This window comes from Parasteatoda tepidariorum, chromosome 9, assembly GCF_982258835.1.
Source record: "Parasteatoda tepidariorum strain Cologne lab strain chromosome 9, Ptep-v5.0, whole genome shotgun sequence".
NCBI lineage: Eukaryota > Metazoa > Arthropoda > Arachnida > Araneae > Theridiidae > Parasteatoda > Parasteatoda tepidariorum.
Genome location: NC_141763.1, coordinates 72,392,344 through 72,415,747, shown reverse-complemented (window position 1 = coordinate 72,415,747; position 23,404 = coordinate 72,392,344). Strand labels below are relative to the sequence as shown.

General features: G+C 30.0%; 2 protein-coding genes and 1 pseudogene across 2 annotated transcripts in view; all 3 read left to right on the top strand.

Annotated features, from left to right (window-relative positions):
• The first annotated feature begins 350 nt into the window (after positions 1-350).
• On the top strand, positions 351-6,990 carry hoip (NHP2-like protein 1 hoip). Its single transcript, XM_016060351.4, has 5 exons — positions 351-538; positions 1,369-1,486; positions 4,858-4,961; positions 5,333-5,366; positions 6,764-6,990. Exons 1-5 carry the CDS (start codon positions 536-538, stop codon positions 6,886-6,888), a joined length of 384 nt encoding a protein of 127 aa, XP_015915837.1. The 5' UTR covers positions 351-535; the 3' UTR covers positions 6,889-6,990.
• An 8,941-nt stretch (positions 6,991-15,931) lies between these two features.
• LOC107449804 (sodium/calcium exchanger Calx) overlaps positions 15,932-23,404 on the top strand; it is a 115,433-nt gene continuing 107,960 nt past the window's right edge. Inside the window, exon 1 of the mRNA XM_087152115.1 lies at positions 15,932-16,040. The gene's annotated coding sequence lies outside the window, so the exon portion shown is untranslated. The remainder of the gene's footprint in view (positions 16,041-23,404) is intronic.
• LOC107445849 (cilia- and flagella-associated protein 20 pseudogene) lies at positions 21,501-22,094 on the top strand (annotated as a pseudogene).

Sequence of the window (23,404 nt, the reverse complement as noted above, 5' to 3'; positions counted from 1 at the left end):
CCCACATTTTCGTGGATAGGAAAGATTGAAAAAATTATTAGTATTTTTTTTAAATTGATTACTCCGATTCTTAAACAAGAAAAATCGGTTCAAAGTGTGAGAAGCCCGCCATAGACTTTACATGTTAAAAGCAGAATTGAGGAGACTGTTTGGTGCAACACTTTTCTCCCGGCAACCACGATTAATGACCCTGATTTTCTGCTCTTTTGGGAATGCCGTCTTATATCATTGTTTGCCAAGGTAGAGAGTTCTGCTCTACGCCACCGGCAGCTCATTTCGGTCTCCAATAATTGCATATGCCGGAAATTGTATGCAGTGAAAATACTCCTTAAAACGTCATTTAGCGCATTGCTATCGCGGCTTTAAGTATTTTGTCTTTTCTATACCATTGTTGGCAACAAACATTTCCTGGACATTATTGTTGTTTATTGATTCGTTTTGCGGTAATTTGTGTGAATTTGTAAAAACGTGGTAATTCGTAATTGCCAGAAATTATCATTTCAGTTTGAATAAGTCATAAAAATTTATTGTTACGATGGTTGGTATTATCTCTTATATATTTTTTTCGTATATTTTCGATTTTATTTTAAAATCTTGAAAAATGCCGGCAAAACACGTTGTCTGCGTTTCGCGCGTTTAAAATTTTCTCACATAAATTTTTTTCAGTAGATTGTGTAATTAAATCTCAAAATTATCTTTCTATTTTGTTACCTTAATTTTTTTATCTATTGAATTACGCATATATTTATTTTAATCCATTCCTATTTATATATGTATAAGTTTTATAGTGCTGAACAATGTTGCAAATTTGTTGTATGTTATCTAATATTTAATATATGTTAAACTCTTAACAATTTTACAAATTAATTCAACACTTATTGTTTTTGCGATTTCGATTTAAACTAACAATGTCAACCCGTAATCAGTTTAATTCCTAATTACAAAAGCAATTCATTTATTTTCTTGTTAGTTATTATATTACACAAGTTATATTTATTATTAGGGTTAGCCAAACCTTTAAGCTATTTTCTATAAATTTGGAGTTTCCTGGGCTCCATGCTATGTTTTTCTCATTTAAATGAATTAAATAGTTCACTTTTCCACTGAGTGTTTTCACAAAGCCATTAAATAGCTTTACCCTTAGTAGGTTGTCTATTTCTTAATTTGTTTGTGTAAGTAAAGTTGGAGAATCGGCCATTTAAGGTATTGTCGCTATATGTGTGAAATTTTTTCATGTTGCATTAAACTATTAAATGTTTCTTAGTATATCACAAGAAATTGAAATAATTTCCCATTTTTAATAATATTATAGTAAAAATGATATAATTATCCACTGTGTTTTATTTAATTTAAACGTATTTCCTTTAGACAGAAGAAGTAAATCCAAAAGCTTATCCCTTAGCTGATGCTGCTCTAACGACTAAGATACTGAATTTGGTTCAGCAAACTGCTAATTACAAGCAGTTAAAAAAGGGTGCCAATGAAGGTATATAAACTTTTGTATAATAAATAGTGATTTGTTATTTAATTTGCATGTTTTTAAACTAAAAAATAATAATAACTTAGATAATTAAGGATTATTTCGTACCTTCATCTTTTTGTGCCAAATATAATAACCCAAGGTGGAAACGGTTTTTATGAGTTTACCTGTATTGTTCTCTGGTTGTTGCTTAAGTAAAATGGCGTTTTTGGAATTAGTACCCATAGCTACTGAAATCTTCCCATTAATTTTAATTGTATTGTAATCAGGGTTGGCAAGTTTTTGACACATGACGGTTATTACCATGGTTTTTACCGTCATGTCAAAAACCCATAGTTTGGATAAAACTGTATTTTTATTTGAGTTTAACTGCTTATAATTTAAAATTAATTCATTGTTTTTGGCAATAAAATTTAAAACAAAGTTGCTAAAAGATATTTAAAAACAGATTCCTGCATTTTCCCCAACATGATTATATCAAAACATACTATTTGAAGTAAAATATTAGGATACCAATCAAAATTTTCAACATTTCCAAGCATCATTTTGTTTGGCATATTACATTACTGAAGAATGTCAAGATTGATTACTTTCATTCATAAAATCTTGCTTTGAGAAACACATGTACACATAAAAACATAAAAAGAAAGCCTCATAAAATAAACTTTTTCTTATCATTTTTGTTTTCAATATTTTACACAGAAATGAGACATGAAAAAGCCTGGGAAATCCTTTTAGAGTTTCCTTGCAACATTGCACTAACCTTTTGTTATCATTATTCTCGAACTTCGGACTCATCCATACTAAACTCAGAAATCGACTGGGCAATGAAAATTTCTCAAAATTAGTCACTTACTATCGTATGATTCGGCACAGTGACCCCGACTACTGAACATATAATTTTGTTTGTAATTAAGTTTTGTTTAATGTGATTTTTCAACTGAATAAAAGCTTTTCACTTGACAAAATAGCAGTAATTCTTGACATAGAGTTTGTTAGTAGTTAGAAGTTTTGTTTAGCTTATTTCTAATATTTAAGAAATGCCAAATTTTAAATCTTTAATTTAATTCCTGAATTTATTAATAGTTCCAAGCTTTTTTGTTTGTTTGTTTATTTCTAACAATTAAAAAGTGCAAAATTTTGAATCCTTTGCAAATCAAGTTATAATGATAAAAGTAAGTATCACTATTTTCAATAAGTATATTACAATATTTCTGTATGAATGTTTATCCTTCTATAAGAATACCTGTATATAGTTGCAAAATCAATAGCAATCATTTACAACATTAATTTATAAAGGCAATTATGTGAAAATAATATATTGTCCGCTATATGCCATAAATAAAAGAAAACAGTAGGTTTTTGACAGTTTTTACCGGTTAAAACACGGTTTTTCCACTGTCGTGTCAAAAACCAGTTTTTGACGGCAAAAACCCAACCCTGATTGTAATATAATGTACTGTTTTATCATTTTGCTGCAGCATGATTACACTCTTACTTTTGAGCAACAGTGACTACAACAAAACTGTAAAATTTCTGTTTTTAAGCTCGTTGCAATTATTTATTATATTAATGTTAAGTTATAATAGTAATTTATTTTCAGATTTATTTGTAGGGTTGGTTAAGTTTTGATTATCACTCTCTTCCTTTTTTGTATTTTAAAGCCTCTGTATTCAGTGTATATGTCGCAATATAAAATAATAATTGTCAGTTTCATTTGTGTTCCGAATAGCGTAGCAAATTTCAAAAAATTTAAATATTTACTTTTTTCACCTGTCATGCAGAATGAAGACGCAATGCTACTCTCAGAAAATTTCAAAATTTAAAAAAAATGGAGACAGGCTTTAAAAAAATTCTATTTTTATGAGGTAGTGAGATTTTTTCCCCCCACAAAAGATTAATTTTTTGATGAATCTCTTGAACGATGAAGTTTTTTGCACATTGAAGAAGATTTTTCACAAAACGCATTTTAAAAGTATTGAGGCAAACAATGTTAATGATTTTGAAGATTTGCTTTTAATGATTTCGAAGTCAGCTTTGTAAGAAATATTCAATTAAAAGCGCCTTCAATAACTGTGGCATCAATTAGGTTATCAGAAAAATCTGTGTAGGAACCTTGATGTCTGTATACAGTGTTTTCACAACAGTGCGAGAATCTCGAATTTTTCTTTTCTCACATTAAAAAATTATTAACACGAGAAATTCGCATATCTATTAATCAATTTCAAAATTCGCGAATTTCTCACATTTTGGAAAAAGCTTCGCATTACGCCATTTAGAATAAAATCCGTTTCACTTTTCTTGGATCTTTCATTATTTTCAACACCTGCCCCGTTATATAGCTTCCCTATTTACCAGTATTGCTCAGAACCTTTTCGAACAACAAAACACTACCCCTCTGAACCACGGAACCCCTTTCAGAACACATTTCTCTGCAACCACGTGTTTACCGAAGGTAAGGTTTATTCATGTAAGATGTTCGAATTTTTTATGCACTAATGTAAGATGAACAAATACCTTGCAAAAGCAAAATCTTCTATGATGATACAGCAAAAATGTTCAATGCTTTAAAAAATAGAAGACTGTATAAATGTATTATAATATAATTAAAGAAAAAATTTTTTTTTCAAGTCTGTGTTTTTAGTTTTTAAAAATCTCACTTAACTGTTTGAAATCTCACCCTTTTTTTGAGAAAGGGTGAGAAATGCTCACCCCTTTTTTTTCTATGATAAAAACACTGGTATATTAGATTGGGTAAAAAAAAAAAAAAAAATTGTGTTTCGGAATTGTTTAGAAAATGCCTATTGTAAGATAGGAATGCAGAAAAGTTACCTATTGTAAGTCACGAGTGATGGTATTCCAGGTTTTTCATACCATCCTTCCCGGTTTAAAATCTAGGAGTAAAGCAAGTTATTTTTACGGAATTTCATGTATCTCAAGGATGCAAATCAAGTTTCGCTGACTTTGAGGTAAACCACAGTAGTTGAGAGAAAGAAAAAAGTGAAAAATACTACTGTGCTTCTAGTTCTGTTTTTCGTCTTTTTTTCCTCACTTGATTTTTCTAATTTTCTCAACCTTATTTTTCCATTTTTCATTGCCAGTCTTACGTTTAATGTTTCAAATCACTTTTGTTTCTTCTCATTCACACCTGGCAAGTCTTGAAAATGGGTGCTTATTTTTTAGCGTTCTGAAATATGTCTACTATTATTTCCCATTTCTCAAGCAAATGAAACACTTAATCAAGTCATATCAACCATTGTGTATGTCTTAAGATCTTTTTGTCCATATTTGATGCCAGGAATAGATAATTGAATGCTTTTATAGGTGCTTAAATAAATTTCTATTAATTATACACTTTTTTTAATTACATTTTTTAGCTACTAAGACCCTTAACCGGGGATTAGCTGAGGTAATTGTATTGGCTGCAGATGCTAAACCTCTTGAAATATTGTTGCACCTGCCACTGCTTTGTGAAGACAAGGTAAATATATTTTCATATTTCAGTTCAGTTTATAATTTATTTAATAGTAAGCAAATTATTCGTGTAATGTAGTATTTCCTCTTACTCAAGCAGTCTGGCTTTGTTCAAATGACAAAATTAAACTTATCTTGATTAATGATTTTAATAACTTTACTGGTTTGAATCATTAACACAAATTTTATTGGTAAAATTGTAGCTGTAGTTTTGATATCAATTTCATTATTAAAAATACAAGGATATTGCTAGTATATAAACTCATGAATGGCCTTATCAATAATGGGATATATTTTAAGTTTTTTGTAATGACTTGGCACTTGTATGTTTCATTTCCATATTTATTTCATGGCTTATTATTTCCTTTTTTTTTTCAGAATGTGCCATATGTATTTGTAAAGTCAAAGCATGGTAAGATATTTTATTTTATTTGGTGTGAATTATACTTTATTTACTGGTGTTGTATAATAATTATACATGTTATAATTATCCTCTTTTGTTTTTATATCACTGTTTTAAAATTAATTTCAAGAAAACATATAATGTAGAGAAATCTGGGAACCCTTTTATTTTAATTTTTTGTATAAATATTTGTTTTTATCTTAAACAACTTTAAATGAAATGTTTTTTTCTTTCTTTCATTTAATTTTCCAATTATTTTGGGTTAGTAAAAAATTCTAATGAAACAACTTTATAAAAATGTACAAATTTTTTGAACTTTAATTTGATATCCATTATGAGCATAGTTTTTTTTTTTAACTTTGTTTTTCACAAGGGTTGTAAAATAAGATCTAAGAATTATCTTGGTCTACTGATTTATAAACTGCTGATTTTCAGTACCATTTTTAAAAAGGCTACACGTCATTAATATTTTAAGCTTCATATTCAGTTGTGCGACTCTTATAAATGAGTATCATCTATAGTATTTAACAAAATGTTCTGAATTCATAACTTAAAACCTTTTTTAAAATTCAGAGAAAAAAATTTTTTTAATTCAAAGAAAATTTTTTTTTAAAATTAATGTAGAAGATAAGAGTAACATACCTCTGTATTAATTTATAACCATGGTTGAACAGGCAACCCAATTTTGGGGGGGTTTGCGACTGCTGATGTTTAACTTCGTATCCTTGTAATTTTGTATCCAATCCAGAAGATAGGGCAATCCCTGGATCAAGTAATGGGAGACATTTGCCTTCGCGAAGGACTTTTTGATGGAAAAAACCTGCATTTACTTTGCACGGATTTTTGCATCAATGATCAGTTTACTTTCAATTTGGTTTAATTCCTATTAATTGTAACTTTAATTTTTTGGAATACTTCTTTTTTATGAAGACATAAAATTTCTACATTAATTCCTATTGATACATTACTAGTCTGAGCAATAATGTTGAAATGATAGTTCTCTTGTGCATGTTAATAACTGCTTATAGTTCACTTTTAGCTTTTTGTTCGGCTTTAATAAAGAATCTTTGGTGTAAGTAACAGTTTATTAGTCTGTCGTCATGCGCATGTACTAAAAAAAACTTGAAATAAGTAAATAATTTTAATGTTATCGTTTTGAGATGAATAGTATTTAATTCTGTTTTATATATTTTTTCAAGGTTTAAAGTCAATATTTTTTCCCGCTCTCATGCCTGAGAATACTATCTCCCCAGACATTCCAAGCAATATTGAAAAGTGTAATTTTAAAATATAGTGATAGCAGTGATTGTTTCTATTAAAATATTTTTTTTTTCTTTTTTAGATTTCAAAAAAAAAATATTATTCCTGTATTCCATTAAATATTCTTAAGTATTTTTACATTTTAGCTCTTGGACGTGCTTGTGGAGTTTCAAGACCTGTTATTGCTTGTTCTATCACTGCAAATGAAGGATCACAGTTAAAACCGCAGATACAAGTATTACAGAGGGAAATTGAGAAGCTCCTTGTTTAATGTTCTCATCTTTTCATTTTGTATCATAAACGACATGAATTTCTGAATGTATAGAATTTGAAATGTGTATAAAATTGTTTTATCAATTTTTCTCATCACAAAGTGTTATTGCATTTATTTTATAATGGGTATTCATAGGTTTCACATTTACTGAATTATGTTAACAGTAGACAATATCCAGTTTCTATTTGAATATCTGAAGTAGGCCTGCAGAAAAATCTTTCAGAAAATACAAGTTTTAAAATCGCAAACCTTTAAATATAGGTAGATTTTCAGATGAAATAATTCACTGTTCGGAAGAGAAAAAAATCCTATTAATTTCTGTATGCAAGTTTCAACAGAAAATAATGGGATTTTTTTCCGAATGGTGAATTATTTAATAAAACTTTTAAATACTGGAGAGATTTTTCTAGTTGGTAGTTTTACATTTTTATTCTACTAATGTGAGGACGTTTCAATGATTTTCTATGAAAGAAGAGTGAAATGGAATTTTTAATCCCGAGTTAATAAATTGAAATAGATTTTCTTGTCCTGTTGCCACTGAATACATTGTACATTTACAAATGATGTAAAAAGTACTCTTATTCTTTGTTTTAGGCAAATCTGTACTGGAATCCTAATAGCCATGGAATTCAAATATGTCAATCTCCCCCCCCCCTCATCACTATGCTGTTTTTCATAAGAGAATCCTCGTATTTTGCTACTACTTATTTATTGAATTTTTCATGTTTAGAACCTTGAGTTTTTTTAAAAATGTTTCTTTTTTTCACTTCAGTACAGGAATTACTGAAACTATTACCAATTGTATATCGGTGAATCTATGTTGGTATCCTGCAAATTGCTACAACAACTAAGTACCCGACTGGGTAAAACTCTGCAATTCTGGCAAAATTTTCTTTTTTTTTACTATTTATGTTTGGATTTCCGTTTATTATAGTTCCAAAACCTTTTTGATTTCTGATTTTTAGAAATGAAGTTATAGTACAGGGTTCCCACGGTCCTTAAAAGTCCTTAGAAACTGCTTAGTTTTTATTTTGAAAATTAAGGGCCCTTAAAAGTACTTAATTTTGATTCACCGTCCTTAAAAGTCCTTAATTTCTAGTATCACTAGTTGGTTGGAACAATTTTTTTATCTTAGGAAAATATCCACAATTAAAAAGTACGTCTTTCGCCTAGAATGAGACCCTGCATTGAGGGTAGAATATTTTGAATGTGTGTGAGGGTAGGGGTTACAAGCAAGAGGAAAAAAACACGTCCTTATTGTTTTTTTTTCTTTTATTAATTTTTTCATTAAAATATTTTTTTCTGGATCACTCTGAAAGAAAAAAATTTAATGTGGGGAGAGGGGAGCGTGATACTGCAGGTGGGTAGAGGTCTTGACTTATTTTTAGACAGTACTTAGAGGTACTTTATCAGCTGAGGACCTGCATTGACCTTCTACATCCATAGGTTTCGAGAAATTTAATTCTTCTGAAAGCACACGTGGTAGCTTTGATACTTCCTTCAAATGTGAAATTGTTAGAAATGCCAGGAAAGTGTGTTTTTAATAATTTATGGACACTTGATAAAAAATATAAGGAATGGATCAGCATCTAGTGATCGTCGCAAGGCAAAGTGGATTTTTTTCATTGTATCAGATTTTCTTCTGAAATTGAATTTATAAGTGACTCCATTTTTTTAATATTAGGGATATTACGAATATTCGGCGAAGTATAATTTTAATCAGGAAAGTCATTTTCGTCGTTTTCTCATCGACACTTTTTTTTTAAAAAAGAGTGAAATGTTTGCTTTCTGTTTTCACTTTTGTTGGGTTTTTTTATTTCATAGCGCGGCAATTTAACAGCGTTTCTTATATATTTTATCTCCACTTTTTCTTTTAAAGTTATCAGATAAATAGATAACCGGTAAAATAGAAAATTGAATTTGTACGTTGCAAGTTTTGTCTTAAGAATTTAGGAAAATTTTCTGTTTCTCTTTTGCTTTTTTGATTAATTGTGTTTTTTTTATTTATTTTGATAGCATATTTTAAAGAGCTTCTTTTTCGTCATTTTTTCTAAAAATCCGGCGATGGGAAACACTTAAAGTGTATTTTTCAACGTTAAATTTTTCTTATAAAAATTGAGAAAGATTTTTTTGTTTTTATTTCGTTTGGCTTTCCCATTTTTTTTTATTTTTTAAAAAAAGCTCTTGTTTTTGTTATGATGCGGCAATTTTAAAGAGCGCTACTCTTAGACATTTTTAAATCGATGCATCGCGATTTATCGACTTAATGCACATATCGGCAGGCCGATATAATTACTTTTATTTTAGGCAATGCATCAGGAATCTGATCTAAGACGCTCGCGGTTTAACGTGCTAGGATTCTTGCCTATGCTAACGCTATCACCACTCTGACGTAGACTATTTTGATTTCGTCTAGCTGCGAAGATGTTGATTACATTTTTAGCTACGAAGATGATGTTCGGTTCATGATATTGAATAACGAAGAGTGAGGATCAGCGTTGAAATATAGAACGCGATGCATAGTTTCCTTATGCGCCATTTTTGACCTCGGGATTTTACGTTTCTTGAAGATTATTTTCAGCGGGACTTACCTTTCGTTCGCTGTGCGTTTTATTTCGACTTGATATAACATTTCAAAAAAAATTTTTTCAGTGAGACTTTTGCTACTTAGCGATCATTGCGCATTATTTCGTCACTTTTTTTTCTGTTTGGATTTAACGTTGTCAATTATTTTCAGCAGACCCACTGTTACTTGGCGATCGTTGCTCAATCGCTGTTATCTTAAATTTTCGTTCTGAACTTAATATATTACTGAAACGAAATCGTGAATTAAAAAAAAAGATTCTTTATTGATTTTTTTTTAAAGTGATACAGTTTAATATTTTATATATTTTGTATTTAAGTAATTTATATTTTATCATAGAAAGTAAATTTTTTTAAAAATTTATTTAATTCACGTTGCACTCCAGAGCCCAAGGTTAAGAAAACTGAGATGGACACAGTAGGCCTTGGCCCTCTATGGGCTGTCGCGCCATTGAGTTTAGTTTTTTAAATATAATAATTTGATTAGTTTTTAAACCAATAAATCTTCAGTCGCTTTTAGTTTAAAAAAATTAGAACAAAGCCTACATTTAATTAATTTGCTTTTATTTTTGAGGAAATTGAAACAGAGTTAGCGTTCTTTCTTTTTTTTTTTAATTTGGTTGTTATTTAAAATGACTAAATTTTTTAAAATTAAGTAATAAGTTAAGCAATGTTTTAACGCTTTTCAGTAATTTAATAATAGTGCTCTTAAATATAGAATATATATACAGTACAGAACTCGTTATCTGGAATTCAGAAAACCGGAAAACAAAAAAACCGGAACGAAATTCGATACATTTCCCCCCCATTTTTTTCAAATGTTTTTTTTTTTCCTCATAAAATTTTAGGATTTTTCTTTCTTTTTTGAAAGATGTTTACCTTACAGTCATTTTGGAAATAATCATTAGTGTATTACATTATCGTTTTTTCTTCTTTTTAAGATTATTAGCAAATATTTTTTTTAGTTGGGTTTAACAATAAAAAAACGGCTTTTTCTAGCGATGGTCCCGATCGTTCCGGATAATTGGTTCCCTACTGTATATATATTTTTAAAAATCCCTTCAATACATGTTCGTTTCATAATTTGTTTGATAGTGAGTATTATTTTTAAACATTTAAATCTTTATTCTTTTTCATTTTCAGAAAGGAAAATAATAATAAATAAATAAAAATCTTACATTAAAACCATTTGACCATTAGTCAATACAACTTTATTATTTTAAATAAGTAATTAACTAAAGCCTAACAATGTTTCAAAAGCACATTTATTTTTCAACAAATAATTTAAAAAATGTTTTATTTAAGTGGGCATTTTCTTTTTTTTTTTTTTTAATTTGTAATGTATGTAAAATATTTTATAACAGTTTTATTATTATTTTTAAAAAATCTAAGTTGTTTTTAATTAAAAAAAAATTAAAATAAAGCTTGTGTTTGTTTTTACTTTAAAACAAGTCAATCCTTAAGACAGTCTTAAGTCAATCCATCTTTATTTCAATTGAAAAAATTGAGCAATGCTATTGATGTTATAGAATCAATTTTTTTTAGAATTAACATTTTCTTTTGTTATAAATTTATTATTGATTGATTTAAAGATCTCTGATTGATAAATTTTAAACATATGTTAAATTGCGATACATCGCGATGTCTGACTGACGATCTATCATGATATAAAATTTCTTACAATGCCCAGGCCTATTTTTACATAAACAATAAAAATTCTTGAGGATTTTCTTTTTTTAAATGTTGTATGATCACTGGGTAGGCGGCCGTTTTATTTGGCCAGATATTTGACTATTCGACCAAATCACTATTCATTATTCCCTATTTTATAATAATTAATATGTATATATATATATATATATATATATATATATATATATATTGTAACGTAACAGTGTGACAACTGAGCTAAAAGCATCAATTCCTCGAGAGGTAATGCTAAAATGATGTTGCTTGAGAGAAACACACGAGAAATGATGTTCTTTTTTTGTGTGGTTGAAAAGAGAGTTTTTTTCTACGAAGAGTTTTTCTTTGGGTAATATTTTGTGATTGTTCGTGTGAATGTTTAAATAAATTATTTGGTACAACTCACGTCTTATTTCTGGTTGTTGTGACACAACAGAATTTTACTGGTGGCAGCGGTGGGATATAGTAAGAGTAGTTGATTTAAGGTAGTCAGTGATTGTATATTTAGTTTTTTATCAGTTGTAAATTATGGCTTTTCTTAATAAAGCGAAAAAAGTGGATTTGATAGAATTGGCCGACGAATTAGGTGAATCTGTTCCACCTCAAGCAAATGTTTGTGAAATTAAAAAAGTAATTCAAACTAGTAAACATTATGAGGTTGAGGATGTAAAGATGTGTTTGACTCGTATAACGGAGGAGAGAATTAGGCGAGAAGAACTTGAAAAACAAGAACGGCGAGAAGAACTTGAAAGACAAGAACGGCGAGAAGAACTTGAAAGACAAGAACGGCGAGAAGAACTTGAAAGACAAGAACGGCGAGAAGAACTTGAACGGCAACATCAATTGGAATTGCGTAAACTCGAATTAGAAGCAAATTCTCAAATTCAGCACCAAAACAGACCGGTATCAGGTCAAACAAATCATAAAATACAGATTTTACAAATAACACCAAAATTTAATGAAGGTAAAGATGAAATGTCGTTGTATCTGATAAATTTTGAACGTCGAGCAGAAATTGCACAAATTCCTAAAGATGAATGGGTGCCTTACCTATTGAGCGTAGTACCACCCGACATTTCAAATATGCTGGCGAGAGAGTCTCCTAATGATGCCAATAACTACGACTTTGTAAAACAATTAATTCTTAAACAATATAAGCTTAATGCAGAGGAACTCAAACAAAATTTTTATCGACATTTTAAATCACCTGAAAAATCTTGGCGAAATTTTGCACAAGAATTAAATTGCTATTTTAGCGAATGGGTTTCTGAAGTAAAAATTACCACTTTCGATGATCTTAAGAGTTTGATGGTTACCGAGCAAATGAAACGTCATGTACCAAATGACATGAGAGATCATTTTCTTGAAGATTGGATGGAATTGAATTCTTATTCCAAATTAGCCGGAAAATTGGACGACTATGAAAGTTTAAAAAACAGTTTCAAGGAAAAGTCTGTGTCTTATAATCGAAGTAACCAAGATGATTCTTGGCGATCTCTGAACCAAAGTGATACCAGAACTGAAGAAAAGTTGACTTGGCAGAAAAATAATATTAAAGAAAATGTTCGCGAAAGAGAATTTGAAAGAAGAAGACAGCTTAGATGCTACGAATGTGGTTCTTATGATCATCTACGCCCTCAATGTCCCAAGGCGAAAACAAATTCAGAAACTGTGGCTTCGCTTCATGTTTCGGAACCAAGGTTTCCTGATATAATGACACCATATACGAGCATTGGCGTGGTAAATGGCGTTGGCATTTCAATACTACGAGACACTGGCTCAACCTTGGATTTAATTCCTAGGAGATTTGTAAAACCTGAAATGTACACGGGTGAATTTGTTTGGATAAAAACTCCAATACAGGAAGAATCATTTTGTTTTCCATTAGCCGTAGTTGAATTAAACTGTAAGTTAGGAAAAGTGGTTACTAAGGCAGCTGTATTGGGTGATTCTCTTGATCAAGGGTATTATTTATTGGGTAACAAAACGGCTGCTCTATTGGAAAATTCGTTTGAAGTCCCAGTGATAAGTGCTGTAATGACTCGAAAACAAGAAAAAATGAATGAAAGGAGGGAAGTAGAAAATAAAGATAATGTACAGCTCGGTATAGTCGATTCCAATGAACACATCGTTACTTCTGATCAAACGGCGAAAAGCGATGACTTACTCACTGAAAAGATTCGTGACTCCAATTTTCCTGTTTATTTTCCTGTTTATTTTCCTTTACTGTTTTATTTTCCTATATACCGATAAACAAAACAGTTTTATGTCAACCTATATAGATCAGTTTTGACAAAATTTTATGTATGTTTTTTTTGCCATTTCCTATTTTTGCAAAGAAAACTCTGTGGAAGGGAGGAGTTAGACTGTAACGTAACAGTGTGACAACTGAGCTAAAAGCATCAATTCCTCGAGAGGTAATGCTAAAATGATGTTGCTTGAGAGAAACACACGAGAAATGATGTTCTTTTTTTGTGTGGTTGAAAAGAGAGTTTTTTTCTACGAAGAGTTTTTCTTTGGGTAATATTTTGTGATTGTTCGTGTGAATGTTTAAATAAATTATTTGGTACAACTCACGTCTTATTTCTGGTTGTTGTGACACAACAATATATATATATATATATATATATATATATATATATATATATATATATATATATATATATATATATATATATATATATATATATATATATATATATATATATATATATATATATATATATATATATTTGCATCCAATTTTCATTACCTTTGATTTATTTGAAAAACTATTGTTTTATAATTTCAGGCAATACTTTATTCCGAACAAATTTTTTTATCATCGATTATTTTAGTTCCTTTAATATCTATACAAGACACAATACTTTTTAATTGAATAAATTCAAATTCCTCAGAGGTGCAGTATTGCTTATCAGTGTAAGCATAAAATTTTTTATAACTAAACGCGGACTATTTTATAAAGATTTTTTTTATCTTTTTTTATAAATGATGTTTCTGATTCCACTATGTTTTGTTGTTTTTTCCCCTTCATTCACAATAAATTTTGTACTTAATGAATTATGTCATTTCATTTTCAATTTTTAGATATGGAATTTTTTCCTTTTTATTTCAATTGATCATTACATTCTGCCTTGTCCTGTGTTTCAATATTTATGTTAGCACTTATTTTAACTATCATTTCTGTTTCTCAGTTCTGTTTAACTATCATTTCTGTTTATTTTAACTATCATTTCTTAATTTTAATTAATAAGTTTTCCTTGTAGTTTATTTATTTCTTTTTTCCGGATTGTTAGGTACTAAATATATTCTGATTTTAATCATTAAATTTTTTATATTTTGTGATTTTAATAAATCTTGAGCTTATTATAATTAGGTTTTACTTAGTTTAAAATAATTGTCTTAACCTCAATAAACTTATATTTGTTAGTTTCTTTTTGTCTTGGTTTAGTATTAGTCACTCAAAATAATATTTTTATTAATTTAATGAATTAACCGTCATAATTTATATATTTCTATCTGTTTACACAATTTCTTGCTATTTTTAAAATAGAAAATTTTAATGTTTAATCTGAACTCTTTGAGTTTTTCTTTATATTCTTAAAAGCTTATGTGAGGTGATTAAATGCAATTTAATTTTAATTAAATACAGATTATTTGTATTAAACATTTCTTTATTTAGTTTTTTTAAAAATTTTTTAAAGGGTGACTGAGTTGAAGAAAAGCTATTCTATTTTTTTTATCTATTATTATTAATCTATGATGTTTTATTTGATGATAAATAATCATTTTTAAGGTCCTTAATTTCTACAAAAAAAGTCCTTAATTTTTTTGATAAAAGTCCTTAAAAGTACTTAATTTTTGCTTTGATAAAAGAGTGGGAACCCTGTAGTAGTTTTTTCTAATGCTGACAGACATAATTAAATCGGAAGTAAACTCATCAGAACGGTACTTTTTTTTCTACGCTTTGGTTAATTTCACCTTTTTTTCTTATATTTGAACAACTTATATTTTTATGACGGAATTCCTTTTTGAAATATTAATTTTTTCTGTCTCAGAATTTTTTAGTATTTTGTTTAATGGATTTTCTAGATACAATCTTAAAAGTTTATAATTTTAGGATCCATGATTACCAAACATAAAATGAAAATTTAATTGCCAGTAGAATATCTTAAAAACTCACAACAATTTAAAAAACAATGCATAGTTTGGCTAAAAAATGTTATTTCATGCGATGATATCTTAAAAAACCACCTTAAAATAATTGAATAAAAGTCCATTTTGGTGGTATCCTGCTTTAGGAGTTCCCAATTAAACCAGTAGATGAAAATTTGATACTCGTAAGTAATGTCATCGTAGGTACATCACAGTATTAGTCGATTTAGAAATCAATTAAATGTGACGTCGCCCTCAGGTATCCATTTAAATCACAGCTTTAGGCATAGCAAGTACTGGAGTAGTTATGCCAGGTTTCTGAAGTTGCAAGTTACCCACTGTTTCATTTCAGCCGGTAGGGGGCGGGTTGTACCCATTTGAGCATAGCCACCGACCCAAAAATAAGATGGGTGAGATAGACCCCTGAGTTAGAGCCTTATGCTGAGACAATTAAGGTCTTTTAGTGACGTCACTTATAGTAATTCTGACTTGCCGCCATTTTCAAATATTTGTCATTGAATAACAACTGTGTAGAACCATGGGTTATACGATTCTTTCTCTGGTATTATATTTCGCTTTTTTAATAACGACCTGTGCCCGGGCTGTACCGAGATTTAAAGGTGATTATAAAAATGTCAGTTAACAAATTCTCAAAATACAAGGAACTGAAAGAGTGGGTATATATTATTTAACACGATAATGATCGAATAACAGCTAATAGCCGAGTAAGTGGTATTTAATTTTTAGTAATTCTTTTTTTGCTGACTTTAATGTAGGCTTCTAAAAATTACATAATGAAAGAAGTCTCATTTTAAAATACCAATGTTTCAGTTTTTGTTCATTCGAGGATATTATAAAATAAAATTAGTAAAACATTCGAACTTTCTCACAATTTTATGTCTTGAAATAAAACATATTTAAACATTGTAAATTTTCAGGAATTTCAGACCAAATATGAAACTATTTTCGCTAATAAGCATAAGATGTAATTAAAGAGCTGAAATTTGTATTATTTTGAAAACAAGTAAAATAAACAGCATAGTTTTTTTTCTGAATTTTTTTTTTTTTTTTAATGACTGTGTTTATTGGCACTTGAAGCTTATTCATTCTCAACAATAGCCACTTTTACATGATTTAAATTTTTATACTTGAATGTAGACTGTACATTAAATTTTTATAATTTAATGCTATTTCTGTGCATTAAATGATAATTAATGCTAATAATAAAGGAAATTAAGTCATGGTTAGCCATTCATATTTTTTTGTTGGGTAATATTTTGAAATTAATTTTGATGACACTTGTTTACGCTTCATATCTCATGGCTTTTTCCTGCACATGAATTGCCGTTGTGAATCGTATGAGAAAGTCCTAAATATTTTTTTACTATATTAAAAGCAATTATTAGATTATGTAATTTAATTATAAGATGTCACATTAATCAAATGAGACAAAAGTATATATATATATATATAAAAAAATTTCTAACATTAAAGTTTCAAATAGTTCCATACACTCAGAAAAATAATCTCTCTATCTAGATTATTAATTAAATTTTTAGCGTTTGTAACAAAAAGGCAATGTTTTCTCAGCAAAAAGCAAAACTTTTTCAAGTGAATGCATTTTTGGTATTTCCATGTTATTTAATCCCTAGGGCAGGGATGGCGAACCAGTGCCACTTGTGGCACGCGACACAATATTTTGGGCACGACACCGATCACAAAGTTTACAATGAAGCATATTAACAATTCAATTAAAATTCATAAAAAAAGAACAATGTCAAAAAAGCAATTAATAACCACAAAAAAACAAGCGAACAATAAATAACTAGCAAAAAAAATTAACAGTTCTGCTTAAACTAACATCTTATAACTCTAATATAAGTTATTTGTCATCTAATCTGCAACAACAGAAGTCACACTGATGTTACTTTAAGTTGAATTACGCGTATAACTGAAACATTGCAAAAGTTGAGAATTACGTTTTTTCGTAGTAAATAAAGAGTTTTGAGTTGATAAAATTTAGTATTATTATTTACCCAATAATCACGAAGTCAAAACTATTTGTCGGCACGTCTATGATCTCATTAAAATATATTTAGAAAAAATGGCACGTTGGTGCATGAAGGTTCGCCACCCCACCCCTGCCCTAGGGATTTTTTTTTTTGTCTTGACGTTAGAACTTAAAATTAATATTTTTTTACTATCGGATTAATATGCTTCATAAGACTGTGCTTTGAAAATTAATAAAAAGTTTTACAGTATGTTGTATTCATGCATTAAATATTTTTTCTATTGTGCACATAATTAACCATAAAAATGCTCTGATTCAAAAAAATAAATACTATTTTAAAGTTTTACTATCTTAAGGGTAAAATTTGCCGAATCATTTTGTCTCGTTTTTATATTATGTGCGTAGTTTATTTGTAAAAAAATTATTTTAACTTGGAAACTAAATGTTTATCGTACGGCTCTGAAAGAACTCTTTATCTTTATGATAGAGGTTCTGAAAGAACTCTCTATCTTTATTATTTTATGAGTTATTAAACATCAAAATGGGTCTGGGACTTTATAAACCTGTATTTGAACTATTTGTTACAGTTCTTTATTATATTTGGAGATGCAAATAGTTTGGCTGCTAAATATATTTAAAATACTAAATTTAATACAACATAATATTTTAGATTGAAATATTGCTTTATTCTTTGGCAGTTAGATTTTTTTTTAAACTTTTTAGCTCATTTTTTTTTTTACTGATTAAACTGATAATCAGTGTATGGAATGCAGGTTATAGGTGACATGGTTATGATCAATAATAGTCTTTTATAATCATGCAATATCAATTGAGATTATTAACGTAACAGTATTGTACGTTATAATACGTGTACCGCCATTGCCCGGTATTCTCTACACTGTTATTTTTCATAATATCCGTAATCGGGTGTTGTTGTAATAGTAACTATCTATTTTTAATTATGACCAAGTTAGGAAAAAGTGAATTTGGTGTTTCATAATAAATAATAAAAAAGTGATTTGCGGAATAAAGAAAATGTCATTCTTTTGTTTTCAAGTGCGTGACGATTTTTAAAAAAAAAGAATGCTTGCTTATGAGCTAATTATGGTTATCTTATTACCCCTCATTTGAAACGGGACAAAATAATGATCCTTCACCACTCACACCGCTTGAAATATGACAATTATTCATTACCGCCTGCAGTGAGAAAACCGCAAACGTCATTAAACCCTTAATTTTATCATATTTTTATGAGTCCAAGCAATTCTGCGTTGAATTAACTATTCAAATACTAAAAATAGAGATGCCCTAGCCAGAGGCTGAACTACATCCTTGGGAGCGATAAATAAATCAATCAATTTTCGTAATTTTGTGGTTGTGAATGGCAATTAAAAACGGTTTGCACTCTTCCTATTGGATAATGCGTATTCCTCTCCCAATTAAATCTTTTTCCTGAATGATCAATTATGCCAATGGACAGGTAATTAAATGGACGTCAGTTTAGACATTTCTTTTCAAAACTTCAGCTTTTCTTGAAATTCTTTGCCACAAAATTTCCACCCTTAGTTTAGAGCATACTGTGAAAAGAGGAAGAAACATTTTTTTTCCCTCGTGGGACTGTGAAAGTTATTGGCCACGAGATCGACAAGTCAATAGTAAGCGTAATCTTATCCTCGTCCCACAGTGGACTGATGTTTAGGACACGGTTCCCAGCTGATCACCGAAGTCAAGCATCACTAGCTGCGGTCAGCGTGCGGGTAAGTGACCACTTGGATCAATCTGCGTAGGGACCGAGGATGTATTGTTAAACTGTGCTACCGTAAAGTGCTCGACTTCGCATGGAAGTCTTCGGGTTACCAAAGCGGGGGTACCACCCCCTCTGCAGAGGATCAAAATTCTTCGGATCATCCTCAGGGATGTTTCCCAGACCATCGCCTATAGCCCATTGTGCAGCTCTTGTGCGACATAGATGAACTGCAGCAAATAATCTTATCCTCAACTTTTATAAAAAATTTGCTCGAGAATGATCATGTGAGACAGCGTAATGAGATACTTGCAAGTGACGTAGTGTGGGTATATCGATCTAATTGGTTGCTGAAACGTGGCATTTGTCTACGTCAGCAACTGTTATTTCCATTCTATTTCGAATCAGCTCAATTCCCTTTAATGATACATTTTTAATTCTTTCAGAAAGTTTTAAATTCTTTCACTTTATATTTCTTAACACCAAGACAGGCACGAAGCCACATAGGGTACTGGGCCTATGTCCAAAAGGTCGTAGGTTCGATCCCCACCGGCCGACGTAGTAAATGGTGACTGATGCAAGTTAAATCTGTCGAATCACAAAGTCCTCCATTTACCCATAACAAATCATGCTAATGAGGGCACTGATCTGGAAGTTTTCTGGTCTTCTGGATTGGCTCAAAATTACAAGGCTATGGAGTTGAATATTAGTAGTCGTAAGGTCATAGGTCACATGTGTGGGTATCTCTGATCTTCTTCTTGAAGTGCAAGTACTCAATCGTCGAAAATAACAACTGTTTCTCTCCTATAGGAAACTCGGAATCGCGTAAGAGACATTACCTTTGAAGTTGAGGATAGAGTAGACCTGAATATTTAAATTTTCAGTTAGTAGCCAGTGGCCGGTAGACTCTAATAATTTATAAGCCACTTTTTCTGTAACCTAATAGGTTGGTAACCAACACCGATAAATCCTATTAATCTAATAGCCACTTTATGCTTTTTATTTTTTGCTTAGATTAACCCTTTGTTTGTATTCCAAGTACTTTCAAATGCTGTTTGGGCAGACATAAGCTTTAAATTATTTAAAACGCATAATACAATATATTTTTTAAAATTCTTGAAATAATTAATGACTTATAAGGTATAAAAATTCTCAAATTTTGAGTTGTGACTGTTGACTGCGCCTGGCGACATTGGAGTGTAAAGGGTTTTCTCAATTTTTTTTTTCTAAGAAAAAAAAAATCATATTAGAAATAATCTACGGTTATAAAAAAGTTAATTCAATAATAAAAATTAGATAAATGTGTGACAAAATTTTGTTTAACATACTGGTTTGACTTCGCCGTGCAAGAAAATTCAATGCGGAATACAACTATTAAAAAAAACAAAACTTGCTAGCATAATTTTGGTTCATAAAAGAATTCTAGATTATACACCCCTTAGCTTGTAATTTCGTGCCGAGTTTCTTCTTTGAGATATTCTTGGTTATAATTAGGGGCTTCAAATTTTTAGACTTTGAATATGAAGATAATTTTTATCCGTCAACTCCCTTTTTCAAGACTTAACGACTCAAAGAGAAAAAAATACTTGAATTATCCGTTGATAGCATGGAGCTTGAAATTGCTGAAGTCTCATTTTGTTTGGAAAATCAGCTTTATTGTGTTTTCATCTTGGACATCTTTAACTGTTAATCCTAACTGTTCAGTACACAATTTTGAATGATGAAATTATCATTTATTCACAACTGAAGAAGTATTTATGGGACCTCTCTGATCCCATATCTCAAAAATAAACTCTCCAACTTAATGCGTAGCAAAATTAAAAGTGAAAAAAAGAATTCTAAAAAAATTATCAAACAACAGCGGACGCCATAGCAACGCATGCAATGACGACACATGTGCACTGTTTACTATTACTCTTGAGTCCATGTGCACTGTTTACTATTACTCTTGAAAAATGTGATGACGTTCAAATAAGGTGCGCATGCTATTAAACCCAAAACAACACCCATTTTGCTAATGGGTAAAAAGATGGGGGGGGGGATGACTTGTTGCTTATTTAATTCGTGTCGCCATTTTTTTCGTTGACCAGCCACTTGGCGAGTGGTTACTAGGATAGAGTGAAAATCGAGCTTATCGTTACTTATATTTTTCTCGTACGTGATAACCGTATGGCAGTCATGATTAACTGTTAAAAACTCGCAACAGTTATATTCGCAATTGTCATATAAAATACGCTACAAAGCGTTATTTTATAAAACTAAAAACTTACAAAGAACAACCTTAAATGTCTTGGTAAATTAAAGCAAATCATCTTTAGCAGTCGCTTTGCATTTCAATAATTTCTAAAAGCATATTGGCAACTCAAAATTGGCCATGAATCAATAAACATCTAATCGTCAAGCAAGAATAATTATTAATAAAATAGATACATGTTTCGCAATAAGTTACAGACTGGTCTCATCACACTTCTCAGCGGCAATGGCTTGAATCCACTGGCGATATGGGGTAAAAAGGGCAAAGGCTACATAAAGCGAATTACGGACGATGAATTACAGGCTTTGGTCGTCGAGATTACTGCTGTCCAATTTGTCACTACCTACGTTTCCTTGCCCCGACAACCACGGTCATCTATTGGAGTTAGACTTCCATATCTAACTCTTATCATCAAATATTTGAAATTGCCCTTCTGCTTTGAGTTTGCAGTGCTGGACAGTAGAATGGTGAAAAGACGCTTCAGAGCCAGCAATTGCCAATCCAAGGTATCGGTCACTCCATTACTGTGTCACATGCCTTTGGCTTTAGATGACGGGTGGAACAAGATACAGATAAATTTAGCAACTTTCACGAAGCAGGCGTATGATAGCCAATTCATAGAATTTGTTTCAATTGAGATCTATGCCAACTGTCGAGTGCGACTTATATATTTTTCCGATAGAATTTATTCAGACGAAGAATTACCGCTGAGTTACAAGGCGTGTAAAAGACCTGGTAAAAGTCACACAGCAAAAGGACAACGGACTTAGGTACAGTGAAAAAGAAAACTTCAAAGAAATCAATTTGTAATATGATTTTAACTTTCGAATCAAAGTAGTTCAAGTCGATTTAAAAGATTGTCTTGCTTGTGTGCAGATTGTTTGTATTATTTAAAAAGTGGAAAATATGCACCAATCAAAATGTCTGACTAAAATCTTCAAGTAGATGTTTCGACTTATTATCTTAATTTGTTTATAAAACAACTGTATTTGATTGAATTCGCGCAATAAAGTCATGCTTTTGATTAATAGTTTGAAAATTTTTATGTTTAACTATTTACAGTTGGATGCAGTTGTTCATGTTAAAATCATTTATCGAATTAGAATAGTTCTGCATTTTTTATTTAAAATTTACATAGTTCTGTCTGTAAGAAAATAATAGCTACATGAAAGACAATCTTAGCGTTCATTCTGGTTTTAGTGTTGTTATCCGAATATATAATTCTAGTAATCTTATTATAATACTAATCTTATCTTATTATATCCAACTAATTATATTAATCTTATTATGCATAATTGGTATGGGGCAGCCCTGGCCTTGCCTGGGCTGTAGTGCCCAAGAAGAGAGAGATAGAGAATAAAATGATGATAATGCGGATTTTAGGAGGGAAAAAAAAAGATAAATTTATAATTATTCGGTATATACCGTATTTTATACGAAGATTTGACCCTTTCAATGAAGAAAAAAAGATAACCAAAATCGTTAGGTACATTTTAAATATAAAATAGCCAAAATTAAAAAATTTCAAAATAATAAGATGTCAGCAATTTGGTACATTAAGGTAAAATGCAAACGTTTGGCAGCATTACCTTGATTTTAAACGGAATAATATTTAAAAATTTCCTCTCCCTAACATAACAGCTTCGTTTGTTTAAAATATTCCAACACTTATAATTGCTATGTATTAACAGTTACTTTATTTTAAGCAGAATCTCCTTGTCGAAATGTTTATTTACATCATTTTACATAGTTTTGGAAAAATGCATTCGATTTTTTACGTATATATTTTCCTGAGCTAAATATATAAATGGAATCCTTTGGCGATATAATAATGAAAAAATAAGCTTCAAAACTATTTAAGCAAATTCGAGTATATTGTAAAATACATTGAAAAAAATAGGAAGTTATTTATATCATTTTTCACAGCCATGAGTTAATCATTTTTCCAAATTATTTAATCTATACAGCCGATAACAGCATGCTTTTAAACTTAAAAATTTAATATTTTAATTACTTTCACACGTTCTTCCACTTAATGCTTCAATTGTATTCTAAATTTCAAACATTCCGCCAAAAATCG

What these genes read in the sequence shown, in the direction of transcription:
- hoip (XM_016060351.4), top strand. An exon ending in AAAAAAGGGTGCCAATGAAG is followed by an intron (nt 1,487 to 4,857) that starts GTATATAAACTT and finishes TACATTTTTTAG; the next exon opens with CTACTAAGACCCTTAACCGG. An exon ending in ATTTGTAAAGTCAAAGCATG is followed by an intron (nt 5,367 to 6,763) that starts GTAAGATATTTT and finishes TTTACATTTTAG; the next exon opens with CTCTTGGACGTGCTTGTGGA.